The sequence below is a fragment of the Balaenoptera acutorostrata genome, chromosome X (genome assembly GCF_949987535.1).
Source record: "Balaenoptera acutorostrata chromosome X, mBalAcu1.1, whole genome shotgun sequence".
Lineage (NCBI taxonomy): Eukaryota > Metazoa > Chordata > Mammalia > Artiodactyla > Balaenopteridae > Balaenoptera > Balaenoptera acutorostrata.
In genome coordinates, this window is record NC_080085.1 from 18,313,936 (window position 1) to 18,339,997 (window position 26,062).

The 26,062-nt window shown below is 34.6% G+C and overlaps 1 protein-coding gene across 5 annotated transcripts in view; it reads left to right on the forward strand.

The window, feature by feature from the left end:
• Positions 1–26,062, forward strand: part of CNKSR2 (connector enhancer of kinase suppressor of Ras 2) — a 263,361-nt gene that overhangs the window by 150,154 nt on the left and 87,145 nt on the right. For 3 of the 5 annotated variants that reach the window (XM_057538225.1, XM_057538223.1, XM_057538226.1), the window contains 4 exons: positions 1,396–1,529; positions 6,217–6,428; positions 23,666–23,755; positions 25,366–25,580. In XM_057538225.1, coding sequence (XP_057394208.1) covers positions 1,396–1,529; positions 6,217–6,428; positions 23,666–23,755; positions 25,366–25,580 — 651 coding nt within the window. The remainder of the gene's footprint in view (positions 1–1,395; positions 1,530–6,216; positions 6,429–23,665; positions 23,756–25,365; positions 25,581–26,062) is intronic. The other 2 variants (XM_057538222.1, XM_057538224.1) reach the window with 1 other exon arrangement.

Sequence of the window (26,062 nt, forward strand, 5' to 3'; positions counted from 1 at the left end):
AAATAAATTATCAATTATTTTTCCCTTCTCTCTCTCTTTCTTTAATTTCTATTTCACATAGATTAAAACTTAACTGTCATTTTGGCAGGATGTGTGATTTCGAGCTATTAAGGTGAGCTGTGTAAAAAGGAAGGTCAAAAACCATGAACTGAGTCATAAACTATGTAGCCTACCCCAGTGACCTACATTGTACATTGTATTTATGCTTGGATTTTTGAACAAATTTTGTTTATCTGTACAAAAGTATTGTCACAATATAAAATAGTTGTACTATGCCATTTTTTGAGTGTCCAGCAATACGTGTTAAAGTAATAGAACTATGGGTCTATATAGGTATGCTAAAAAGTGTTTTCATACTGGCTAAAATGGCAACATCTTGTCATGTGAAGATACAGTTAATTTTGTGATCATTATTTTTGTTTGCAATTGCATTAAAGTTCTTATTTTTTAATATGTTATTGTATATGTAGCTAAGCAGTAAGATCTGTAAGATAAACATGAAAATTTGTGAATTTTAGTTTCACTTTAGAATAATTTCTCGAACCACAATATCATTTCCAAATGCTGTGACGTTTAGAATTGGGAGTGCTCGTAAGTTAATGCATCCTGATGTATTGCTTCATTCAGTATATAGAGAATCTTAATTTTTTAAAAAACTTATTTAATAAATAAATACAGGCATGAAAATGAGATCTATAGGTATGCAACTAAAAATTATTTTAAACAATGGTAAATGTGTGTGCCTATGAAAAATGAAATGATGTGTCACACTAATCACCATACTTTTGAAGATGTACCATAAAATGACTTTGAGAGGACAGTATTGTTTATATTTATGAAAAAAGTACATTTTCCTAGAAAATATTCTCTCGTATTGGCCTTTCATACTCCATTTTTGTAAACTTTTTTGAGAATCTGTCACATTCTACTGACTTAGGAGTGTAATGTATCTTTTTTGGGAAACGATCTGAATTATCTTTCTTGTATACCAGTCAGGATGTGAGTGAACTAATTTTTTTGGAAGTTACTCTTTATTATCTTTCTTTCAAAAGTGGGGATTCTAACAAAGCAAATTTAAATACGTTTCTGACTGTGAGATAAATCTCCCCATTATGAAACACTGCATGATAGATTTACCTTATAAATAGCTTTTGCGTGGTTATGCCATACAATAAGGTGAGTTAGGAACTAAGTGAAAACCTCTAAAGTGATAAATTTTTTGTTTTTGGAGACTCAAAGGAATGTCCATGTGCTAAATAACATGCTTCTTGATTTCAGCCAAGTTCAAAAACTTTGTAGAAATAGATCATTTAAAAATGATAACTATGTGTCATTGTTGTTGTTGTTTTGTGTGTTGTTTGTGTGCGTATGTATTTTCTTTTTCATTTTAACCAGCCTCTTATACCTAGAAGTCCCACAAGCAGCGTTGCCACGCCTTCCAGCACCATCAGTACACCCACCAAAAGAGACAGTTCCGCCCTCCAGGATCTCTACATTCCCCCTCCTCCTGCAGAACCGTATATTCCCAGGTATAAAACTAACCATCATGTTGTTCTACATAGCTTCTAGCTAAAGACTAACCTAAGTTCTACATAGCTTCTAGCTAAAGACTAACCTAAGTGCTTGTAAACTGTGAAGTAAATTCTCACGAAACACCTTGAACATTTTCTCAGTTAAGAATTCTGAGCACATTCTGGAAAATCATTGCATTATAGAGACTGTGCTCTAGTTAATAATAACAATAACAATAACTAATTTATATTAAGCACTCTACATTAAATATCTTATAAGCATTATCTCACATAATAGGAAACTAATATAAAATAACAGCTAGGATTATTTTAGTAAGGAAAAAATAAGTGAGGCTCTTTGGTAAGAAGCCCCAGGAAATCTCAAGTTACTTTGAAGCATTTCATACTTTATTTCGAAAAGAGAAAGTTAGAGATAACTTCTATGCTTTCTTAAATGTATGTAATGAGGAAGATTTTTTTTTCTTGGATGATGATGAGAGAGAGTGTTTCTTCCCCCAATACCTCTGTATCTACAGTTTCCACTTGGTTAGTTCATTAGTGTTTCTTTCAGAAAGTAGAGAGAGTTTGCAAGAGAATGAGTTGCCTTTAAAGTCTATTTTCAGATTTCTGGAGGCTGTATCTCCATTTCATGTTCCAAATTCCTATTTGAAATTCTTGGCAGGTGGAAGACTATAACTTTGTGCCATCATGCATTTTGTCCAAAAGCATTATGATTTCCAGCGTTGTGGAATACAAAAATTATGGGAAAGGGCCAGCACTAAATGGGGATAATTAATACCAATCACAAAGTATTTGATTCAGTTTTTAAATTAGTTGTGCAGTCATTCAAAAACAATAATTTAAGGTCTCTTGTTTTCAAGCTATACTTAATATTAAAATTCTTTAAAAAATAAAAGTACTGAAATTCCTTGTTTTAATTAATTTTCACTATTCTTTACTTTAGTACACCTAATGTTTCATTCTGTTGGATATGATGGTACTGACATTTTACCATCTAAATGCTACATGACAACATGGCATGTCTGCAAATACTGTGTTGTCATCTAGTAATAAAACTGCAGTCAATTTTATTAACATTTTAGGTCTTTTTTTTGAGAATTAAATGTGGTTGTGAGAACATGGTTTGTGAGAATATACAATTTACTAAGCTGGTGTTTCAAAAATCGTTCTAATATATAATTTACAGTCTTATGTTAAATTTACAATCAGATGTACAAATTCATCTGATATCCTAGTCAAATTCAAGTTGAATTTTAATTCTATTAAGATAGTGTCAGACTTTTTGAATACTCTTGTAAGAGGAGCAATAAGAGCATGTGTGTTTCAAATAGGAAATGACTCTTTTGGTTTGTTTTCATTTTAATGGGAAAGATTTTTATTTCAGTGCAAATGATTATTTAAAAGACCTTATTCTTCAGAGGGCTACATGTACAGATAAACATCAGAAAATTATTTTTAGCAAGTCTCTGCAGTTTTTTTGATGTTCTTTCCTTGTCTCTTGGATAGGGAGGAACTTATAATAAAGAGAGTATTTCCTAGACAGAATGTATTTAAAATGTACTTCAGAAGACAAAGGAGTTAAAGAATCCAGTTCTGTCCTCTAAGTGTGGTGCAGATATGATGAAGGCAATATATTGAAGTCAATAAAAAGCTTTAAACATGCTGTTTACAAAAACAGGAGAATGCAAGAGATTGAAGTATCAGCATAGTGGTACTTGTTTTGGTAGTATTGCTTGAACGTTCCATACTTTTCAGTAAAATTCATAATTAGGGTATTATCTGTCGCCTTAATTGATTCTTAGTCTAGTGTGTAATTTAACAGAATGTTCTAAATACTTCTGAGTCAAATTATTAGTTCCCTAGTCACACAATCGTTTGATATAGCCCAGTTAGAAAATATGTGCGTGAGAGTCCCTTTGTACCACAGCCTCATATAAATTATCTGCGTTTTCTGGTTTGACTTGAAGTTATAGTCATAAAACTTTTTGCATTTGTCATTCTTTTATAGATACAGCTGTGGCTTTTTTTTTCTCTTTTTGAGGATGAATGAGGCTCACCTAATTTAACTCATCTGAACGTTTATTTTTTCCTACATTAAAAACTTTTGTTTATGTAAGATAAGCATTTTGGTGATAATTTGAATTGTACATAATAAAAGCTTTCTCATCTTAAAACCAAAAAACCTTAAAAATGGTAGGACTAGTTGTCAAATTAGGTAGACTTTTTTTCATGTGATTATAATTCTTTGAACACATTTATTCCAGAAAAAGAATATGATTGCAAAAGTGACTTTTTCTCTAAAAGAGAAAACACTCATGTATGTGAAGTGAGTGAAATTTGGTCAGTTTTTTATTATATGACTGTATACAATTTCATTATCATAGTATACAGTGAACTTTTATACTTAACCAAATTTCTTTTTCTATCATGAAAACCAAGAATTTGTAGGTCTTGCACAACTATGAAGTTTAAATACTAATTTCTCTTATTAATTTTACTGTGAGCCATTAAATATAAAGATAGTCCAGTGAAGCAGTGCTCTAACTTTCCATCTGTTCCCTTAAATCCTTTTTAGAGCAAAAGTGTAGATTTATTATATATATGTATAGATGTATAACATTAATAAAATTTTTATAGCAGTACAAATTAATATGTTGAGTTATTCAGGGTTCATAATGTGAGTACATATACACACGGGCACACCCACTTATATACGCAATACATGTACCAATTCATTCTACTGCAAAGTTTGGTTTTGATCTGTACTTTTCTTAATTCAACTTTATTGAATTCATTCCATATAGATATGTCTAATAAATCTTCTTTGTTGGTAGAAGGCCTCTCTTTCATATCATTATGGAGTGAGGAATACCAGCCCTTCCCATTTTCTACCACAGGGTGTGTCCTTATAAGTAGAGCATGGTGAATTAACTAGGGCTGAATCACCCTCTGATCTCAGCTGCATTAACATTCATGTCACAGGCCTGACAGAAATGTCTGCCCATTTATGGATAGGCATAACCTTCCCCAGTGCCCCAAGTTCATTAGGGCTGTTTCCAAGCTAATTGCAGTGTCAGTTTCTTTTTGCTAGAGGACTAACTAACAAAAAGCGCCAGGCAATTTGTTCAGGAAAAGTTTTTAGCTAGCGGAAAATAAAATTGTGCCTGGATTTTATATTCATTTTCTTTGTGTTGCCTAAGAACTACTTTCATAGTTACAATTTGGTAATAAGAAATACTTTTATTTAAAAAAATAAAAGAGTGACAGCTTGCTGATTCAGTCAGTCTTGAGAATATTATTTACTACTTTCTACATAGTTCGAATATTAGGAATATAGTTCTCTTCATTTGGACAAACCCAACCTAGACATTTGTATACTGAGAGAGAAGTATAGTATACTGTAGTGTAAAAGTATAATATTTTTGCTGAACTGAAACTCATATTTTAGAATTGACATTAGATTTATAAGCTCATCACCATCTCACAAGACTTAATAGGTCACTTAAAAATTTGTTATTTTTGTCTGTCTTGTTATAATTCAGTTTATTCTGTGGATTTAAGATTTCAGTCTTGGCACTTAAAATTAAATTTTAGCTGGTTTGATAGTATTCATGGCACTGTTTAGGGTAGAACTGGAAACAATTAAGAACTAGGAAGAAATAAAATTAGTGATAAACAAGGAAAGAAACATTGCATTTACATCCATAGTCATGTTCTAGAATATGAGCTTTTCTAACAGAAATTTTATAGCTAGTCAGTGAAATTATCATAAAATAAGCAAGGTTCATTTTAACTAATCCTAAATGGAATATTTCTACCAAAATACCACTCATTATTGTCCCAATCACCTGGGCTGTGTGATTAATATTTACTATGTGTGAGTAACAGTTTTAGGGATCCCATAAATTTAAATTAGAGATTTTTCACTTCAGAATCCTATAGAAAAAAAAAATCAACTTGCCATCATCTTAAATCCCATTTTCAAACTCTATATATGATAAGGTTTCTCCACCCTCTCTCCACAAGAAATGTTGCTGATGTGTAATTAAATTTTGATATATCCATTTAGAATGAGTTCCATGAACATATCTTTTTTTACTATTAAATGAGATAATACCGTTTAAATACAGAGAATAATTCTTTTCATTAAGGTTTATTTTAAATTAATAACAAGCTGTTTGAAATTCGTACAACACCAGTTTATATAGTGCTAACTTGGTTCTTAAGGTCACAGTACCCTCACAGAAGTGGCAGTTCTTAAATACGTCTTTGTTTTTAAGCAGTGCAAATATTACCATGAATCAATTAGATAAACTGGCAGAAGAAAGCTACATTGTTAGCATTGTTAACATTATACCTATTTTCTTAAGCACTAAAAGCAATTTATGAGCTAAGATGATTTCTTTTATGTGCCATAGTATTGAACATGGACTAGAGCAGGAGTTAGAAGATCCATGGCCCATGTCTAGCTGTGTAACCTTTAGGCTAGTCATTTAACCTCTCTGAGCCTTGGCTTTTTTTTCCCTGCAAAACAGGAATAATTTAAAGTTGCCCTATAAACCTCAAAGAAAGTTTGGAAAGATCAGAAGATATATAGGAAGGATATTATTACTACTTTAGACTGTCTCTGTCATTTTACCACTGTAACACTTTTCTACATCCTTCTCCTTTACCCTTTCTTTAGGGATGAAAAAGGAAACCTTCCTTGTGAAGACCTCAGAGGACACATGGTGGGCAAGCCAGTGCATAAGGGGTCTGAATCACCAAATTCATTTCTGGATCAGGAATATCGAAAGAGGTTTAATATTGTGGAGGAAGATACTGTCTTGTATTGTTATGAATATGAAAAGGGAAGATCAAGTAGTCAAGGAAGACGAGAAAGCACCCCAACTTATGGTAAGAGTTCTTCTCTTACATTGACGAAAGAGCTTATGTCTGGTATGGGAACCTCAATTTCTTTTCCTAGGCTTTTGGGTTGTGAAAATTACTTGATAGCTTTTGAATCTTTATAATTGATCTGTGTCTGTCGTGTGCTTCCAAGTGGAATCTCAACAATATGAGGCATGACGTTAAAAATTATTCTAAGTTTTCCAAAAATAAGCAAGAAGAGTAGGTAGCATTTTAACTCATTAATGATTTACGGAAACCTTTTTGACTCACATGTAATTTTTGTAGATCAGGTGTTGCCAAACTGGACTAGTTCAAGGGGTTTTTTCCCCTTTTTTTAATGAATATTTACTGTTAACATGTCTTATTTAAAATAAGATTTCCTTATTTCTCAGGTATTAAAAAATCTTTAGATGGACTTTTCTGGGTAAAATCTCATGTCAATTTTTGTTTTTTATAAGAAGCTGTACATTTTGAGTGGATTTTAAATAGGAAGGACATAATGTGTTTAAAGCAAAGATGGGCCTAGAGTTACCATGTCCCAGGATTTTTTATCTGACTCCTGTTTTTCCATGCATGACCAAGAAAGTAACCCAGTCACAAATACTTAAAATTGATATAGTGTAGCTGAAAGATTTGCAGATAAAGTTGCCTAAAGTTAAAGTAGTAACACCTATGGTCCTATTGCAAGAATGAGTGTATTGAACTGGAATTCTATGCTCCTTCCTTTTCAGTTTTGGGGGAGGGGCAGGATCCTTGCTGATTAGTCCAGACTTGATCAGTGGGAGCTGAGCAGAAGGAAAGTTGTTTCTAACTTTCTCTTTCCACCTGCCTGCCTTACTTTTTCACTATGGCCATATGCCTCCCTCCTGTGGTTCCGAAAGATTACATACCTTATTACCCACGCCCTATTTCCTTACATCTCTTTGGTAATAATTATGTATGAAAAGTTTTGGCCAAACCGATCCTAAATAATAGGAACCGTACCTATCTTGCTTTGTGTTATTCTCTGTACATGTGCTGTTTTATCATGTGCTCCTCCTCAATTATACTACTCTGGTGGCACTTATTTTGAACTGTCATAAATTGAAGGTATTTGCACTTTTGCTTTTCTCCACTATTATATTGTAAACCTCTGCAGTATAGAGGCCTGCCATCTTTTTATCCCTGCCCCTGCCCCATCACATGAGATTTTTATTTTTGTTCATTCGTTCCACAAGTACTTATTGACTACCTATTATTGGATAGGCATTAATGTATATCAACTCTTCTTTTGTTATGTCCCAGAATTTTCTGGCTATTTTCTACTTTTGTTGAAGTAGATAAGAATGTTTAATTTAAGGGGAACTTATAGTCACCAGATGAAGTTGATTATTGACAGCTTTATAAAAAAATAGTTTACTAAGTGCTTACTTAAATGGCTATGAATTGTTAGTTCCTTCAGACTATGGTTTAAAGCACCTAGTGCTATCATGTTCCACAGATCATATCTCTTCCAATAAAATAGAATACCATTTAAATTTTAGAAAAAGTAGATATCCTATAGATACTTGATGTACTTTTATAAACCACTTAAGAGAAAAGAAATGTATATATGCTTAAAAGAGGGATAAGGAAGTAAAAGCAAAAGTTCTTTTACTTTTGGTCATATAGTCTGAACTTTCACTAGAGATACTTATAGATACTTCAGTAGATATTCCCTGGCACAGCTTGAAAGTTGTTCCAGGTAACTAGCAGTTTAATGTATATTTACCTTTTTAAAATCAGCTCTTAAATAATAAAACTTACCTTTCACATACGTGAATTTGTGGCCATAGTATTCCCAAAGATTAATTCATTTGTTAACTCATTCAGCTAATATTAGTTGTGTACATCAGGTCAGCCAGGCACTTGGGATGCAAAGATGAATAAAACATAAATCTTCCCTGGAAGGCAGTCACAATGCAGAGGGAAAAAACAAAGAGATGCAGTGCAGCCACTTTAGGCAAGTAGGAAGGTGTGAACAGAGTGCTGCAGTAGCCTGGGAGCTGAAGCCCCAGAGTCTTCCTGGGAAGTCACATAAATAAAAGTGACATTTATGCTGAGTTTTAAATGATGAATAGTCATCATCCAGGGTTTCTAAATGCTAGTTATCCCCACTAAATACCTGACACCTTCTCAAACCTAGATCTGAGATCTGAGGGTTTATATAAATCTCCCAGCCCAGACCCTAAAGGCCCCAAGTAACTTCAAACCTTAAAAAGCAATAATCGATGACAGCTTCTCTATTTAACCTATAAAATGGTCCCATTACATGGACCCCCAAGTATGGCAATATTCTCTTGGATTTAAAAACAATGATAATGAAATACTTGATCCTGCTGAAGTATATTGGAAAAAAAAAACCCTGAAGTTACAAAAAAGTCCACATTTTATATTTTCTGAAAATGACAGTAATTTAACCTGTTAGCACTTGTGTAATGCCTTAAAAGGCATTGTATAAGTCCTTTAGCCTTGCAGTGTTCAACTTAGTTCTTAGTTACAAATACCCTTATCTTCAAGTATGTGGACTTAGTCACCATTACTACCTATTAACTTCCCAGCTTACCTGTTTACTCAAAGAGGTTTAGAGTTATAAGAGTCTAAATAGGATTTTGAGAAGCAAAGGAGAAACATGATACAGTTTTTAGTGTGTGCTTTTGGTTTCATTCATATGATAGATATATAAGACAAAAATATTTAGGGAAGCTCTGTTATTAGACACTGTGACAAAGAAACAGATGGAAAGAAAAATACTTGAAAATGTCCTAATTGTGAGCTTTAAAATGTATTGATTAACCAAGGTTCTCATTTAATATCATGAACCCACTCTTTGTGGCTAAGAGTGAATTAAAAGATCAGTTATTTGCCCTAAGCTGTAAGATAAATACAGTATGGGTAGACAGTGGATGGCCCGTCTAGAAAATAAGTAAATAATACCTGTTGAGATTTATGTATGCCAGGCACTCTTCTAAGCATTTAAAAGTCATTAACCCATTTAATCCTCACAACAACCCTGTGAGGTAGATACTAATAGAATCCTCACTTTACAGATGGGTTAAATAACTTACCCAACTAGTAAGTGGTAGAGCTGGGATTAAATACCTATGGATATTTGTTGACTCTACCAGTGGTACTAGATAACTAACTATTATGAAAATAATTTGCAAAATTGTAGGAAAATAATTTCCAAAAATTTCATTACCCCTTCCAAATTCAAGCATTTGATTTCAGGCAAGCAGAACTAGATCTGATTGTATATGTTCTTCTATATGTTTTGTATTTCCTGACACTATAATAAACATGCATTTACATAGACATGGCCTTAACACACCTTAGGAAAAGATAGCTAAATTGAGGGGTACAGTTAGCAACAATGTGTATGCCCTTTTTAAATGAGAGAGCATATAATAGGTTTTAATTTCCTAAAACAATAAACAAGAATGATTTCTGGAAATACAGATATAGTAGGTGAGGCAACCTAGATTAGTGATTGCTGGCATTGGCTTTATCATCAGCCATACTTGGTAATCCTGACTGCCATCTAATTACTCCAGTGTGACCTTAGGAATGTTACTCAAGGCCTCAATTTTCTCATTTGTTAAATGAAGATGATAATATATGCCTCATAGACTTTTTGTGAGAATTTAATGACAACACACTGTAAATTGCCTAGAAAGTGCCCAGTATGTGCTAGATATTTCTTTTCAGTGTTGTCGTTATTACATAGAGACTTCAATGTTGCTGAGAAAATAGATCTTGAGTGTTTTTACCACAAAAAAAGGTAACTCTTTGAGATGATAGATGTGTTAAATAGCTTGATTGTGGTAATAATTTCACAGTGTTTACATATAATATCAAATCATCATGTTAATATATGCAATTTTTATTTGTCAATTATACCTCAATAAAGCTAGGGAAAAAAACAAAGAACTGAAATATCTCAACAGATAAATAATAATAATATGAGCCATTTAAAAGTCTTTGAAGAATAAGATGGAGTGAATAAACAGAAAGTTCAGGGGAAAAAAAGAGAAACTTTAATGTGAAAGTAAAAGGGTGAAAAAGGATAGCATTAAATCACTTTAACTATTTGGTCTCATCTGCTTATGCTTCAAAGGCAAAGGTTCAAATTTGATGAGATCAGTTGCTTGGCAACTTTTCAGAATGGTAATATTTCCCATCAGCTTTCCCTTTTCACTGTTCACAGACTCCTTGCCCTTGCTGTTCCATCACAGCACATTTCTGTGCATAGAAACCTGCTAAAAGGTAGACACAGTTGGCTGAGTCCCTTTGTGGTTGTGAGTGGTCATATTTTATAAGACTAGGATAAAAACATATTTTTTACAATAATATTATAGAATAGTATTGGTTTGAAGGAATTCAGACCTTTTCTGATTTATTGAAAATCCAGGACCTCACAAAAAGCACATGAACGAATGCAAGGTTGGTATTTTACAAGTGCTCCTCAGAAATGTTATTTGTACACACTGTGCATTGAGGAAAATTAATTTCTGTAATATTATACCTGAACATTTTCCACCGGAGTAGTTGGAACAAGAGAAAACCAAATACCATGTCCCTTTTATCCACATGAATAGCAAATGGCTTCAAGTGATTTAACAGTAGCATGGTGAAGGACTTATGGGCAGTGATACTGTGAACTGAGTTTTATCAGTGTGAGGTAGGGATATGGTCTGAAGGTTCCAGGGTCTCTCATACTTCAAAATCACCTTTCTCTGTCTTACAACTTCATTCCATCTTTTGGGCAGTTAAATTATAATTAATAGCATTATTTCAAACATTTCTTAAAGGTACACATAATACATTCGCATTTCTTTATTTCCAAGTAAAAACTTGTTCCCTTTCCTGTGATTTTTGAATATAAATTATCTTCCTTATCAAATAAAAGTTCAGCTGTCATTCATCAGCTATGCTAGAGAGAAAAGAAAATGGGATTCTAACCACAAGAAATTTCTGTGCTCAAGTAAAACGCACTACTTCCAAAGCAGAACTAAACATAGAAATAGAAATTAGTGAATCAAAAATTCAGAAATATGAGATATGTACTATACTCACAGGAATTCTTATTCCTTTGGACTTATTTAATACACTTCATAAAGACTGCATGTTAGTTAGCTTCACAAAATAATTTTGAATATCAAGCTGATGGTGATAAGGGACCATGTAACTGATGGAAAAGTAGTTCAGCAATATTTTGGCATAGAAATAGAAAATAGTCTGTTCCTAATGTAAAAATTAGAGTAATCACCTAGGGAAGGCACTCTTCTTTAATTTGTATAATTTTACTGATAGAAATAGAGCATGAGTTTTGAGGTCAGATAGACCTGAATTTGGCACCAAGGCTTGGCCTTTAATAACTGATTGACCTTGTAATTGAGCCTTAGCCTCACTGTGTTTTTGTTTCCTTATCTGTAAAATGGGATAGCAATACTACTTTTAGTGGTTTTATGAGCATTAAATGAGATACTATATCTCAAGTACTTAGCACTGGTCTTGCCTCATAGAAAGTACTCAAGAAATGGTGCCTAGGGACTTCCCTGGTGGTCCAGTGGTTAAGACTTTGCCTTCCAATGCAGGGGGTATGGGTTCGATCCCTGGTCGGGGAGCTAAGATCCCACATGCCTCGCCGGCCAAAAAACATAAAACAGAAGCAATATTGTAAAGAATTCAATAAAGACTTTAAAAAAAAAAAAGAAACCATGCTTACAAGAAATGGTGCCTAAATGGCATAATAAATTACTGCTGCTCATAAATAAAAGTGTCTCAAAGATTCTGAAGTGCTGATGGATCAAATTAACACTTCCTCCTTTCCTGTGGAGGGAGTTAATAAAGAACAAAAGGAATGGAAGTATTCCCTCGGTTTGGTCCCTCTACCTACCCAATAAATAACCAGCCATTTAAATCGTACCAATTAAAAGAAATATACAGTTTGCTTGTCTCTTTTGGTTTGGTTTTGAAAAGTAGAAGGAAGAGCATCAGATAGCTCATAACACTAGAAACCTTCGTGATCCAAGTCTTCTTTTAAGTTCTGTTATTGAAATCACTACCTCATATGCTAGGCAGAAGGGCCTAGTTATAACCTCTCAGCATCAAAATTTTGAAAACAATTCAAACCCCACACCTTTTTAAAGTTTAAGATTAGTTGCTTTTAAAAAAGGATAGTGAAAGTAATATGTGAAATAAGTTAAATAGTTGGAGACTTTCAAAGAAATGAAACCTGGCAAGATCAGATTGCCCTGAAAGAATTGAAGGTACTAGGTAATAGATAAAACAGTAAGCTTAAGAAAAAAAAAAAAACTTTTTTAATAAAGTTCCAGAATATTAATATGTGGATAAAAAGGAAGGATTAGCAAACCAAATCAACAAAGCTGATGCAACTATTAGAGGAAAAGAAAAACTCTTCAAATGAATTAACACAAAGATATTAGTGCTTCCCTTAAAGACAAAATGGGAAAGCCAAGAATAGAAACAGTCCAACTCAGAGATTCTCAACTGGGGTCAGTATTGCCCCCTAGGGGCATTTGGCAATTTCTGGGGACATTGGTAGTTGTCATAAATGGGAGTCGAGGTGCTACTGGTATCTAGTGAATAGAGGCCCAAGATGCTACTAAACATCCTACAATGAATAGGACAGCCCCCAACAATAAAGAATGATCCAGTCCAAAACATCAAGAGTGCTGCTGTTGAGAAACCCTAGCTAAATTAAGAAGAATCAGTTGCAGACAAATTGAATACAGAAGCAGATGTATATGACTAGAAAATCAAAGAGCCCTTGTATGACATAGGGCCAATTGCCTTTTTTGTATTCAAAGAGTCTGGGAACTTATTGCTCTGGAAAGATAGACCTGCATTTACTCAAACTTAGCATATTCTCTGAGCAGAAGTAGTATAAGGTTGTGAGTATCTGAGATGACTTACCCTGCTCTATAGTAGAAAACCTAATCCTGACATCCCCTGGAACAGGAGGGAACTCATTGTCCCTAGTTGAAATCGGAATGCATTTTCCCTCAATGGGAAAAAGATATAATAAATGACAGCAAGGTGAAATTTAAATAGAGTGGTTAGTGTCTGCTTTCAAATCACAGTGTGGCTTAAGTAATCCAGCATTTTCCTATGTATGTTCTTCAGATCACTAGTCCTGAAAGAGAATCTTTGTAAATGAAAGAGGTTACGTGGTTAAATAAGATTGGGAAGCTCTTGCATATTTTATCCCCCTCTTGGAGATTAATAAATGCACATTAGCATACTAAAGGCTTTGAAAATCTTGTTGAATTGGGGTTAGCTTATTGTTTCCCACATGTATTTGTACATTGCATCTTTTTTGGTTTTGGTCACAAAATACTTATTAACCTCCCAATGGAACTAATGTTTGAGGAATTATATTTTGTAAAGGCTGAAATAGAGTTTCAGCTCCTCTTAAAGACCCATATACCAGTGATAAAATTTCTTTGTTTTAAGTTGCGAACAGCTGACCTAACAGATGAGCATTTGGAAAAGCCTCTATTCTTAACTTGAAGTCTGCCCCAGCAGACAGCTTGTTGAATGTCATCTTCATTTTTATTGTGCAGAAAAGCCATTTTCTAGAGTAAATCTTATTTGTGATGAAAGTCCAAACTAAAGTAATAAATATTAACTGGAAAGATCAGTGCATGGCTCCTCATAGAATTACTGGTATCACTGCAAAACAATTTGCTAGAATCATGAAGGAAATAGAACCCTGGGGATAGAAAATGTCAAGTGTTATATCCAATCTTGTTAAAAGAGAGATGACGAAAAACTATACACTGATTATCTTAATGACTGGAGACATTAGAGGAAATAATTAAAACAATATACAGCCATTTAAAAGTATGACAACCTAGCATCACTTTATAAATAACACATCATGTCAAACCAGTTTATTTTCCATCTTTGTTAAGGGATGGACAACAAATACAGTTACATCTACAGTTTATGTTCTAATCCTCCATTAGTTCTTTACCTAGCCTTTAAGAACTTTTTGCAAGAGTTGCAAACTGGCTGGGAGTATACTTTTTTAAAAAGCAGTAATCATACATGTCAGTGAATTATTTTTGAAGAAAAATGAATTGGATTTTTGTGTAATGCAATGGGCTTGAATTCATCACTGAGGCAATTTAATGCAGTGAAAAGAGTACTGAAATAGAAGTTCAAAGTCTACATTCACGGGCTGACTCCAAAACTAATTATCGGTGAAATCCTAAGAAATTAACTGTGGTGTGTGCGAAGTTTTTCATCTCTACCTTTCTTGCTAACTTCACTGACTAATATGATCCCAAAGAGAAAAATATGTGAAAGGAATTATAAAGTTATTATGTCGTTTTGTTTATTTCAAATGAGGGTCTTCAATTGACGGTCTTAATCATTGTCCTTTTCGCTTTTCATGAGAAGGGGTGACTGTCTTCTATATGTTGATAAGATTTTCAAGATACTGCTTTACTAAGATCTTTAAAAATAGTTTGCTTTAATTGTAGTTTTTAACTTGAAAATGGGATGTTTTTAACCAAATACTATTTACCCCACATCATCTTTCTTTCCCACAATTGTATTGCTGAGCACAGCAGGGGGCAAAAGTATTTAGCAGAGCTCATTGTTTTTTTACCCACCAGAGCCTTCAGAAGAGAACCCAGAACTCTTTTGCCACTTAGACAGTATTTAAACCATCTGAATCCTTCCCCGTCTCTATGCACAGTGGCAACATTTCGTCTAAAATAACCTTTCTGAACTCCAGTGTGTACAGCACATTTGCTCTCTTGGTAGAACGTAATTTGATTCAAAATGTAATTAGCCTTGGAATCAAGTGTTAAAAGTTCCCTATAATTTTTGATGCAGTTCAAAATTTTCTCCTTCAACAATTTTTATGTGACTCCCCATTTAAAGTCTAGATCACTTTTAGGAAGCGATAGGAAAATTCACAAACAAGATGTAGCTTATTCTTTGAAATGAGATTTTAATTGTTTTTGTTCTCCATTAATGCAACTGAAACGATTTCAAATTAATAATCATTAGGTTTGTATTTGATTTATATTATAAGGCATTAAATCCAGTACTTAAATAATCATCACATTGTGATGATTACAAGCCACTTTTTCCCCAAGCTCTTTTATCCAGAAATGAAATTTTAAAAATATGGCCCTAGGGATCAAAGTGCCCATTTTTACTTATTTTACTAGATCCAGATATGTTGCCTTTATCCTTAAAAAATTACTGACTTTCCATTTAATTCAATTTTACTCCTCTTTAAATGTGTGATTCTCTACCTTAAATAATCTTGGGGTGTTTTCCTAGAAATGCAGTCAACCATCTGAAAGCAATTTTTCTGTCTGGTATGTGGGGAGTTTGATGGGTGTATGTGGCATGCTTATAGCTTAACATTCCTTAATACACTCATTTTCATCAAAATATTGGCTAAAATATTCAGAACAGATGTGTATATGTGTGTATGTATATATTTTTTCTCCTTAGCCTCTAGAGAAAGTTTCTTTTGTGAGCATTAAAGGGTATATCAGACGTAAGGAGAAATTTCTCTGCAGTCTTTTTTTTCAAGTCTTTGGCAACTGTAATTGAGAAGATCACTTCTCAGATGCTGTATATCACCCTGAAACTTAATGATTTTAGCATGTTGGGGACAGAGTTTTAAAAAGGTAGGGGAGGGATACAATTGAAAAAGGCAGCAATTCAGTAGTATTTCAGCATATATCATGGGTAGCTTAATATGGGAATGTTTCTAGATAAGAAATCAGGAGGCAGGACTTCTAGTTCTGGCTTGATTACCAAACAGCTCTGGTTAGGCCACTTTGTTAGAATAATGAAAGTGGTTGGTCAGGTTCTTTAGAAGGAAGTGAGGGAGGGAAAGTGAAAAGGAGGGGAATGGAAAGTTGACAGGAAGGAAGGGGAAGGAAACTTTGAAAATAGAAACTAACGGTATAGCTTGGACGTTTTTAGTCCAATGTATGAGGAAGGTCCCCTGTTTACTTTCTTAACAAGTAATCAGTTAACAAATATTGAGCTGTTACTATGTTTAAGGCACTGTGCTAAGTGCTGGGAATACCACGGTAGACAGAGAAATTTTTGTTCCTTTGTGAAATTTACATTCTAGAATAGGGACAGAATTGAAGCAACTAATTTTTTTTTAAATTTATTTATTTATGGCTGTGTTGGGTCTTCGTTTCTGTGCGAGGGCTTTCTCTAGTTGCGGCGAGTGGGGGCCACTCTTCATCGCGGTGTGCGGGCCTCTCACTATCGCGGCCTCTATCGTTGTGGAGCGCAGGCTCAGTAGTTGTGGCTCACGGGCCTAGTTGCTCCGCGGCATGTGGGATCTTCCCAGACCAGGGCTCGAACCCGTGTCCCCTGCATTAGCAGGCAGATTCTCAACCACTGCACCACCAGGGAAGCCCTGAAGCAACTAATTTAATAAATACTTATTTGACTATAACTGGCATGCTATTTTAAAAAAAACTACAAAAGAAAATAAAAACAAACATAGAGGAACCCAACCCTAGAACAAGGTCAAGAAGAGTATCCCTGAGGAAATGACATTTTTGCTTAGCTCTGAAGGATGCATGTGAGTTTAGGAAGAGAAGAGGAGACAAAAACCAGAGGAAGACAGAATCCTGGGTGCCAGGTAAAGAAAGTGTTTCAAGAAGGGAATAATCCTCTGTGTCAAATGTTGCAGACAGATCAGAAAAGTCAAGGGTTCTGAGAATTGTCTATTGGATTTAGCAACATGGAAGCACTAGTGACCCTGACAATAGTAGTTTTAGTGGAGTTCAGGGGGCAAGAGTTTAATTAGAGAAGGTTCAAGAGAGAGGAGGAAATTCCACATATAAGTGAGATCATACAGTATTTGTCTTTTTGTGTCTGGCTTATTTCACTAAGCATAATGTCCTTCAGTTTCATCCATGTCATCACAGATGGCAAGATTTCCTTCTTTTTATGGCAGAGTAATAGTCCATTGTATACATATACCACATTTTCTTTATTTATTCATCTATTGATGGACACTTGTATTGTTTCCATATCTTAGCTATTGTGAACAATGTTACAATGAACATGAGAGTGCAGATATCTCTTAGACTGATTTCATTTCCTTTGGATATATACCCAGAAGTAGGGTTGCTGGATCCTATGGAAGTTCTATATTTAATTTTTTGAGGAACCACTGTAATGTTTTCCATTGTATACTTGAATTTTGCTAACAGAGTAGATCTTAAGTGTTCTCACCACACATACACGCGCGCACACATGCAGATGGTAACTATATGAGGTGAAGGATGTGGTAGCTTGATTGTGATAATCATTTCGCTGTGTGTGTGTGTGTGTGTGTGTGTGTGTATATATATATATATATATAATCACATTGCAAACCTTAAAAAGTCATGCTGTACAGCCTTAATGTATAACATTTGAATTTGTCAATCATACCTCAGTAAAGCTAGGAAGAAAAAGAGGAGGAGAGAAATTGGAGACTGAGAATAGAAGTGAGACTTCAGGAGTTTTTCCCTAAAGGGGACCAGAGAAATAAAGTGGTAGCGGGGTGGCTGTTTATTGTCGAAGAAAGGTTTTTTTTTTTAAGGTTGGAGAAATTACAGCATGTTTGTATGCTAGTGGGAATCATTGGGTCGATAGGGAAAAATTGATGCTACAGGAGAAAGTAAGGTAGAATTGCTCAAGAGATGCCCTTGAGTAAGAAAGAGGGAGTAGAATCCAGTGAACAGTCCAGTAATTTGGGATCTCCCTAATGTCTAGCATCCTTTCATTCAAGCATTCAAAAGAAATTTAATGAATACGTGCTCTGGGTCAGAATCTTTGCCAGGAACTTCCATAACAAAGATATATAAGTTCCTGCCAAAAAGTAGAAAAACCCATAAACAGACAGATACAATACAGTATAATTAAGGATCATATATACCAAAGGCACTAAGAAAGAGCTAAGGGAGCCCAAGAGAGTGAGCAATTAACTCTGCCAAAGAGCACTGTAGCATTTGTAATAGCATTGAAAATGCTTTACTGTCTAAGGAAAAAGTTGGTTTATTTTTAAGCAATTCTGTACACTAGTATTAAAACATAGCAATTTCATATTAAAACAGAGTATTAGATCATTATAAGGCATTCCATCACATCAGTATTCTTTTTTTTTTCTTAGTAGATTACCAGTTTATTATAAAAGGATATAACTCGGGAACAGCCAGATGGGAGAGATGTACAGGGCAAGGCATGCGGCAAGGGCTTGGAGCTTCCATGCCCTCCCTAGGTGTGCCACTCTCCTAGCATATCCACCTGTTCACCAGCCTGGAAGCTCTCCAAACCCTGTCCTTTTTTGGTTTTTATGGAGGCTTCATTGCATAGGCACAATTGATGAAATAATTGGTCCTTGGTGATTAAACTCAATCTCCAGCCCCCTCCCGTCTCTGGAGGTTGTGGGGGGGTGAGGGATAGGACTGAAAGTTCCAACCCTCTAATCACATGGTTGGTTCTTCTGGCAACCTGCCAATAATTGGAATACTGACCATTGTCTTTGCTTCCAACAGTGGATCCCTGTCCTACCCTATCTTGTTAATATCACTACTCTCCTGAATTATCTATTTATTGTTTCTTTGCTTTTTTAGAATAGTTTTTATCAATTTATATATGTCCCTTATAATATGCTGTTTCATTTGGCTTGTTCCTGGACTTTCTAAAACTCCTATCTGCTTTTTGTTTTTAGATTTAATATATCTTTATTTTATTTTTTAACCATTTTTAAATTGAAGTATAGTTAATGTACAATGTTGTGTTAGTTTCAGGTGTACAGCAAAGTGATTCAGTTGTGTGTGTATATATATATATATATATATATATACACACACACACATATATATACATATATATATACATATATATATGTATAGATTCTTTTTTGAATTCTTTTCCATTATAGATTATTACAAGATATTGAATTATAGTTCACTGTGCTAAATATTCTTTAAATTATGTTTAGGGTTCTGTTTGTGTTTAATTGCAGCTAAATATAGTTCATTATTTTTAAAAAGCTACTTGCCATTAATTTCAGAATAAAATTCAAACAAAATCCAAAAGTATTTATCTTTGACCTCTTGTACATTTATTAGACTACAATAAGAAATACAGTGCACAATTCCTACCTCTATAGAGATCTCAGAATGCTCCAGATGTGCAACAGATATGAAAAGCCAAGTAACAGAATAATAATTTAACTATGAGATACTAGCACAGATTTATCACAAGGTTTATGATGGCGTGTCAAATGAACTCTATAATTAATAAATGTTCCATGCTTAGAGGAATAAAAATTTTCTGTAAGAGGAAGTGGTCAGCAAAAATTTTTTTTCTTTTTTCTTTTTTTTTTAAAGTTTAATTTTTTTTAATTTATTTATGGCTGTGTTGAGTCTTCGTTTCTGTGCGAGGGCTTTCTCTAGTTGCGGCAAGTTGGGTCCACTCTTCATCGCGATGCGCGGGCCTCTCATTATCGCGGCCTCTCTTGTTGCGGAGCACAGGCTCCAGACGTACAGGCTCAGTAATTGTGGCTCACGGGCCTAGTTGCTCTGCGGCATGTGGGATCTTCCCAGACCAGGGCTCGAACCCGTGTCCCCTGCACTGGCAGGCAGACTCTCAACCACTGCGCCACCAGGGAAGCCCCCAGCAAAATTTTTAAATGGGCTTTTATCTTCATGTTTTTACTATATTCCTGAGTATTATTAATTTTTATTATGAATTAGTAAATAGCGTTATTACATAAAGAGATACCTTTCAATTTTCCAAATTATTTTTCAGAGATTTATTACTAATTTATGTACAATTACGTCGGAATGAGTCAGATGTGTTTAATTTAATAAGCCTTAAAAGGTCATACAAGCATAAAAATACTTTGTCTGTATTAATAATAGTATACATTTTATTTAAATCTAGCAATAATAATGCTTGTAGAACTCTTTTTCTTAGCATCACTATAGCATAAAACCATAAAGATTTTTTTCCATTTGAACTTTGCTGTTATGAAATTAAAACACTGCTATAAATACACAGTTGCAAACATTTCCAAGCTGCAATCAAAGATCTGTATATTTAGAATTAGAAATAATTTAAGCCATTGTCTATTTTTTAATTTGCCAAAGACTGTTGTTTATATAAGAATGCTACCTTATGTTATTACTTTAACTGTTTTATTAAATCTATTTCAATATTTTAGCACAATAAAAAATTTATAAAAGCATTGTTTATAAGCAACATTATTTGCTATAACTAAACAAATAATACACTTTACTTTTAAAAATACTTATTTTGATTTTCATTGCTAAAATTCATAGCTTTATAACTAGTAAAAGCAAAAGCTTGATGTCCTATAAAAGTAAATTTTAATTAAGACTTTTTATCTCAGTTTTTTGTCTGGTTCAATATATTTTCCTCAATTTTGTATCAGTAATATACAGTATACTTCTGTTTAAAAAAAAATCACTCCATTAAAAAGTCTGTTTACGGGGCTTCCCTGGTGGCGCAGTGGTTGAGAATCTGCCTGCTAATGCAGGGGACACGGGTTCGAGCCCTGGTCTGGGAAGATCCCACATGCCACGGAGCAGCTGGGCCCGTGAGCCACAATTGCTGAGCCTGCGCGTCTGGAGCCTGTGCCCCGCGACGGGAGGGGCCGCGATAGAGAAAGGCCCGCGCACCGCGATGAAGGGCGGTCCCCGCACCGCGATGAAGAGTGGCCCCCGCTTGCCGCAACTGGAGAAAGCCCTCGCACGAACCGAAGACTCAACACAGCCAAAAATAAATAAATAAATAAATAAATAAGAAAATCCTTTAAAAAAAAAAAAAAAAAAAAAAAAAGTCTGTTTAAATCTTCTGCAAATTTTTTTCCTATGGTGAATGATATAACCAGACATAGCAAAGGCTTAATTACATCCTTTCATGGCTTAGTTCCGTGAAAATCTCAGAGAATATGATGTAAAATACAACGAATACAATTATATATTTCGTATTCTATGTGAGAAGTTTCTTCTTGTTTTTGTGCACATATATTTGACTCCAAACAACCAATCAATTCTTCAAAAACTATCAGACTATTTTCTTTCTTAGCGAGAGAAAGTTAAAACAACTGCTTATTTGTTGGATTTTTCACTTTTCAAAAGATTTTCTTGGTGACATGTAGAAACAGTGTTAGAGCTGTTCACTATTTCAGTTTCAGTGCCCATGCTAAAATGGAGTTTATCCTTAAAACCAGATTCTAAAGAAATGAGTTGTAAGAACTTTGAAAATATAGCACTCATAACATTGAAAAGCTGGAGGACTGATTTTGGAAAGCAGTTGAATAGACATGACAAAATGAGACCTTTCCTAAAACCTTTATGCCACCCTGGATGGGCAGAATATATTGACCTGCATCAGCTTACCCAAATTCCCTCTGTAAAACTGCAGAAATCTACCCCATGAAAATTAGGAAACTGAGGTGATGATTTATAAAGTCGTTTGCACACCTTGAAAGGAAGCCATTAAATAAATACTTCGTTGAGGGGCTCATTAATAATTTTATCATGTCTAGTTCATCCTCAGACTTTCAAAGAGCTTAGGAAAATACACTAAGTAAGCTGTATCAGCATATATAATAAAATGCCATAAGGTTGGCACATTTTCCTTAAGAACATAATGAGAAAGAAGTATCTTGATGGATTTTTTTAACTCCATGGAGTGTTCATAGCAATTTGATTGTGAAATGTATCTGGGCAAGGAGGGAAGTGAAGAGGACGTGCAGTGACCAGGAGGTGTTGAAAGGTGGGAAGATTGGTAGATTAAAGGAGGAAGAATTGTTGGACTGCTGTAGGGGGCGTGCTAAAAATACAGAAGGTGGTAGGAAATTGGGGTACTGGGAAAAATTACAGCCTTTGCAGGTGACAAGATTAAGCATATGACCACAAGAATGGGTGGAGGAGAGAACCTCAATAAACTGAGAGGCCAAAATATTGGAGGGTGAATATTGAAGTCACCAAAAATTACTACAGAAGTAGTGTTTGAGTGCCTGGGTTTGAACCCTGGTACTACACACTTACCAACTGTGTGTCCTTGGGTAAATTACATAACCTGTCCCAGGCTCTTCATCTGGTAGAATGAGGGTAATAGTATATTTCTCATAGTTTTGATAATTAAACAATTTAATACTTATAAAACCCTTAGACAATATGTGGCATATGGTAAATGATATATACATGTTAGTACTATTATCATGATCATCATAATCATCATTATTATTATGACCCAGTCCCACATGAGTCTTTAATTTTCATTCATTCAGAATTTATTAACCTTCACAAAGACCAACCATAATGTTGGTTAGTAAATTTATATGCCAGACATTGTGCTAAGTATCCTTTTTAAACTTTGGTATGATTTTCTTTTAGCTGTTTTGTACTTCAAGAATTTCAAGTTGATCAGAAATAATACACTGCAGCCTCACCGAAAAGCTATCCTTAAAGTCTGTGCCATGAGTTCTGCTTGCTAAAGTAAAATTAAAATGCTTTTTAATAAGAACACAGACCCAGAGGGAAATGGGACAGGCCAAAACAGTGATTACTTGGAACTAGAAACTAGAGTTCACAATAGCAAGAGATGCTTGGGGCAGACCCAGCTTTAGGCCATAAAAGAGAGTATAGCCGTATTGCTGAAGAATGGTGGTATCCAAAAAGCAGATAGGAGTTAGGAGGCAGTGAAGATGGGAAGTTAGTAGTGTGGTGTTTCAACATGAAACGATGGGTTAATGTTCTGGCAGGCAGGTTAAACACAAGGAGCTACTATCTTGGAGACTGGCTATCAAGATAAAGACACTTGGGCATTGGGGAATAAGACAGATCCAGTTATTGAAAATGAAGTCACTAAAATGATGATCCTCTTTGTAAAGGGCCACATTCTTAAAGCCTGGAGCTCCTAAGAGAGCAAACCTAGGCTGTTCTTTATTATTTATAAAAAGTGCCTTAAGTTTGCATTATCACCTGGCCAATTGCCACAGGCAGTTTCACCTTCTGGCTCAAAACACACATATTTTTCACCTTCACAAATGCCAACCATAATGTTGCATATGAGTGAGTGTGTTTTGCAGACTGTAGCTAAAAGTCCGTTTAAGTTTGAGCGGACGTGGGGAAGAAAAACAATGTGATGTGAATTTTGTTCTCTGTGTTTAGGCAAGCTACGACCTATATCTATGCCAGTGGAATATAATTGGGTGGGGGACTATGAAGATCCAAATAAGATGAAGAGAGATAGTAGAAGAGGTAAGTGTTCTAGAATTTCAGTGTAGGCTGGGTTGTTGAAACAAAAAGCAAATTTAAATGTTTTTTAAATAGGATGTGTGGCTTCAGTGGAAAACTGTTCATTCTCTCACTGACTTTATGATACACCCAAACCAACTCAGACTAACCTTTAACTATCTTGATCTGTTATTAAGTAGATATCTTCTCTGAATGCCTCCTAAGGGATTCAGGGTAGATAAGTACAATGTAAAAAATTAATATCTGAGTGTTATTTGAAAGTTAATACTTGGAAAACAAGGTCAGAAGTGTGAAACTGCATAAAAGAATTAAGTTCAACAAATAGAAAGAGTTTGTGATCAGTCCCCATTGGTCCGCAATGCCAACCTCACTACTTTTGTATTAATATAACGTTAAATTGAGCTTTGAAGCACATGGGTAAAAACTAATAGAAACTGGGCCAGTGACTCTAATGAAAACCATATAGAAATGGAAAAAAAAACTGCTTTGCTTTTTTTTCTCTTCTGTTTGCTGTTCAGGGTTATCTTCTTACTTGGGGGTGGGCTACACTTGAAGTATCTACCAAAAGTAAGTTTTTATGTTCACTTATCCTGCCATTGAGGTGAGCAGTAAAGAGAGCAACTGGAAGTTTTGCTACTAAATGGGATTCGACCAAGTGTGGATATGGTGGGCCCAGTGGGTCATGCTGCTACTTCCATTTTCTGAAATGAGATCCCTAAGGTTATAGATGAAAAATAAAATTATTCAAAACAAAGCAAACAACTTTTCATAGAACCTAAAGTCACTAAGCTTCCTTTATAACATGTTTAACCCACTTGCCTGTTATTTCTAGCCAGTGTGCAGAAATTATTTCATTAATACACAGATCCACAGACTACACAGGGATAAGTAAGCATGACTATCTGCTTCATTAGACTTCTTAACACTTGTTTCATGGAGCGAGAATTTCTGAAAGTGTTGGTAAATATAGGAACATTGACAGATTCCTTTACATCTATGTATTCATTCCGTCTTCCAGACTTCAGTTTCTAACCTCATTTGTTTTATAGAATTAATCAAGAAAAATATAAAAAGGGAAACACTTATATGCCTTCTCTGAGTCACTCTTTTGGGAGTTGATATCATAGTGACATCTTGGGGGAAAAAGGCCTTATGAAGCACTGTACTAAGTTCTGGCTATCAATTTAAGCATAGGTTTTATGAACTAAGTTTCCTCACTATTGGTCCATAGTGTGGGTTTTAACTTCTCCAAGGATGCTCCCTAGCCTGCCATAGGTCAGTGTTTGTCATCAAATTTTAGCAGAATCTCCCTGGGGGAGCTTGTTAAAAATTTTATGAGCCGCACACCCAGAACTTCTGATTCAAGTTCCGCAGGTGATTCTGATATAGTTTGTTCAGACCTAAAACTTGGAGAAATAATCTATAGGCTATGTATTTCCTGTTTCCCTATGATCCCAAATAATTAAGATCCTCTGTATTTTCACTACAAAGGTATTTCATAAATGAAGTCAAGTTACATTTCTGAAACAAAATCTCATAGTACAATTAAGGAAGAATAGAAAGTTTGGAATATTTGCGTATTTACATTGGTGTATTTATCTTCTTTTATATAGAAAACTCTCTACTCCGATATATGAGCAATGAAAAAATTGCTCAAGAAGAATACATGTTTCAGAGAAACAGCAAAAAAGACACAGGGAAGAAGTCTAAAAAGAAGGGTGATAAGAGTAGTAGCCCGACTCACTATTCATTGCTACCTAGCTTGCAAATGGATGCACTGAGACAAGATATCATGGGCACACCTGTGCCGGAGGCCACACTATACCATGTAAGTAAAATTTCAAAGACTCCATGATAATACTTTCATTGGCAGATGGGCAAATGACTCTTTTTGGTAAATTCCAGATTATTTATTTTTATCCTCTTGTCAGATTTTCACAAAAGATCCTAAATTTAGATTTTATGCCCTGAAAAAAAACGTTTAAAAACAATGATGGCTTATTGATTTGTTCTTCAGTTCATATGTTCAATGAGTTCATGTGTTGTAGCAGGTTATATTTTTAATGAAACAACTTAATATGCGCAGAATTTATGGAGACTAATAATTAATTAGCTGATTAATAATTAGTGTGATAATACCCAGTAAATGAATAGCTGTAAAGTTCAACATTAAAGATAAGATTTTTAATATACTTATGATTTCATTTAAAAATGAACACCTACTATGCACTAGACTTGGAGCATGGTTCTCGAGGTAAAAATGAGAAGACATAGCACACCGTAATATGGAAAGAAAGACACACCGAGAGT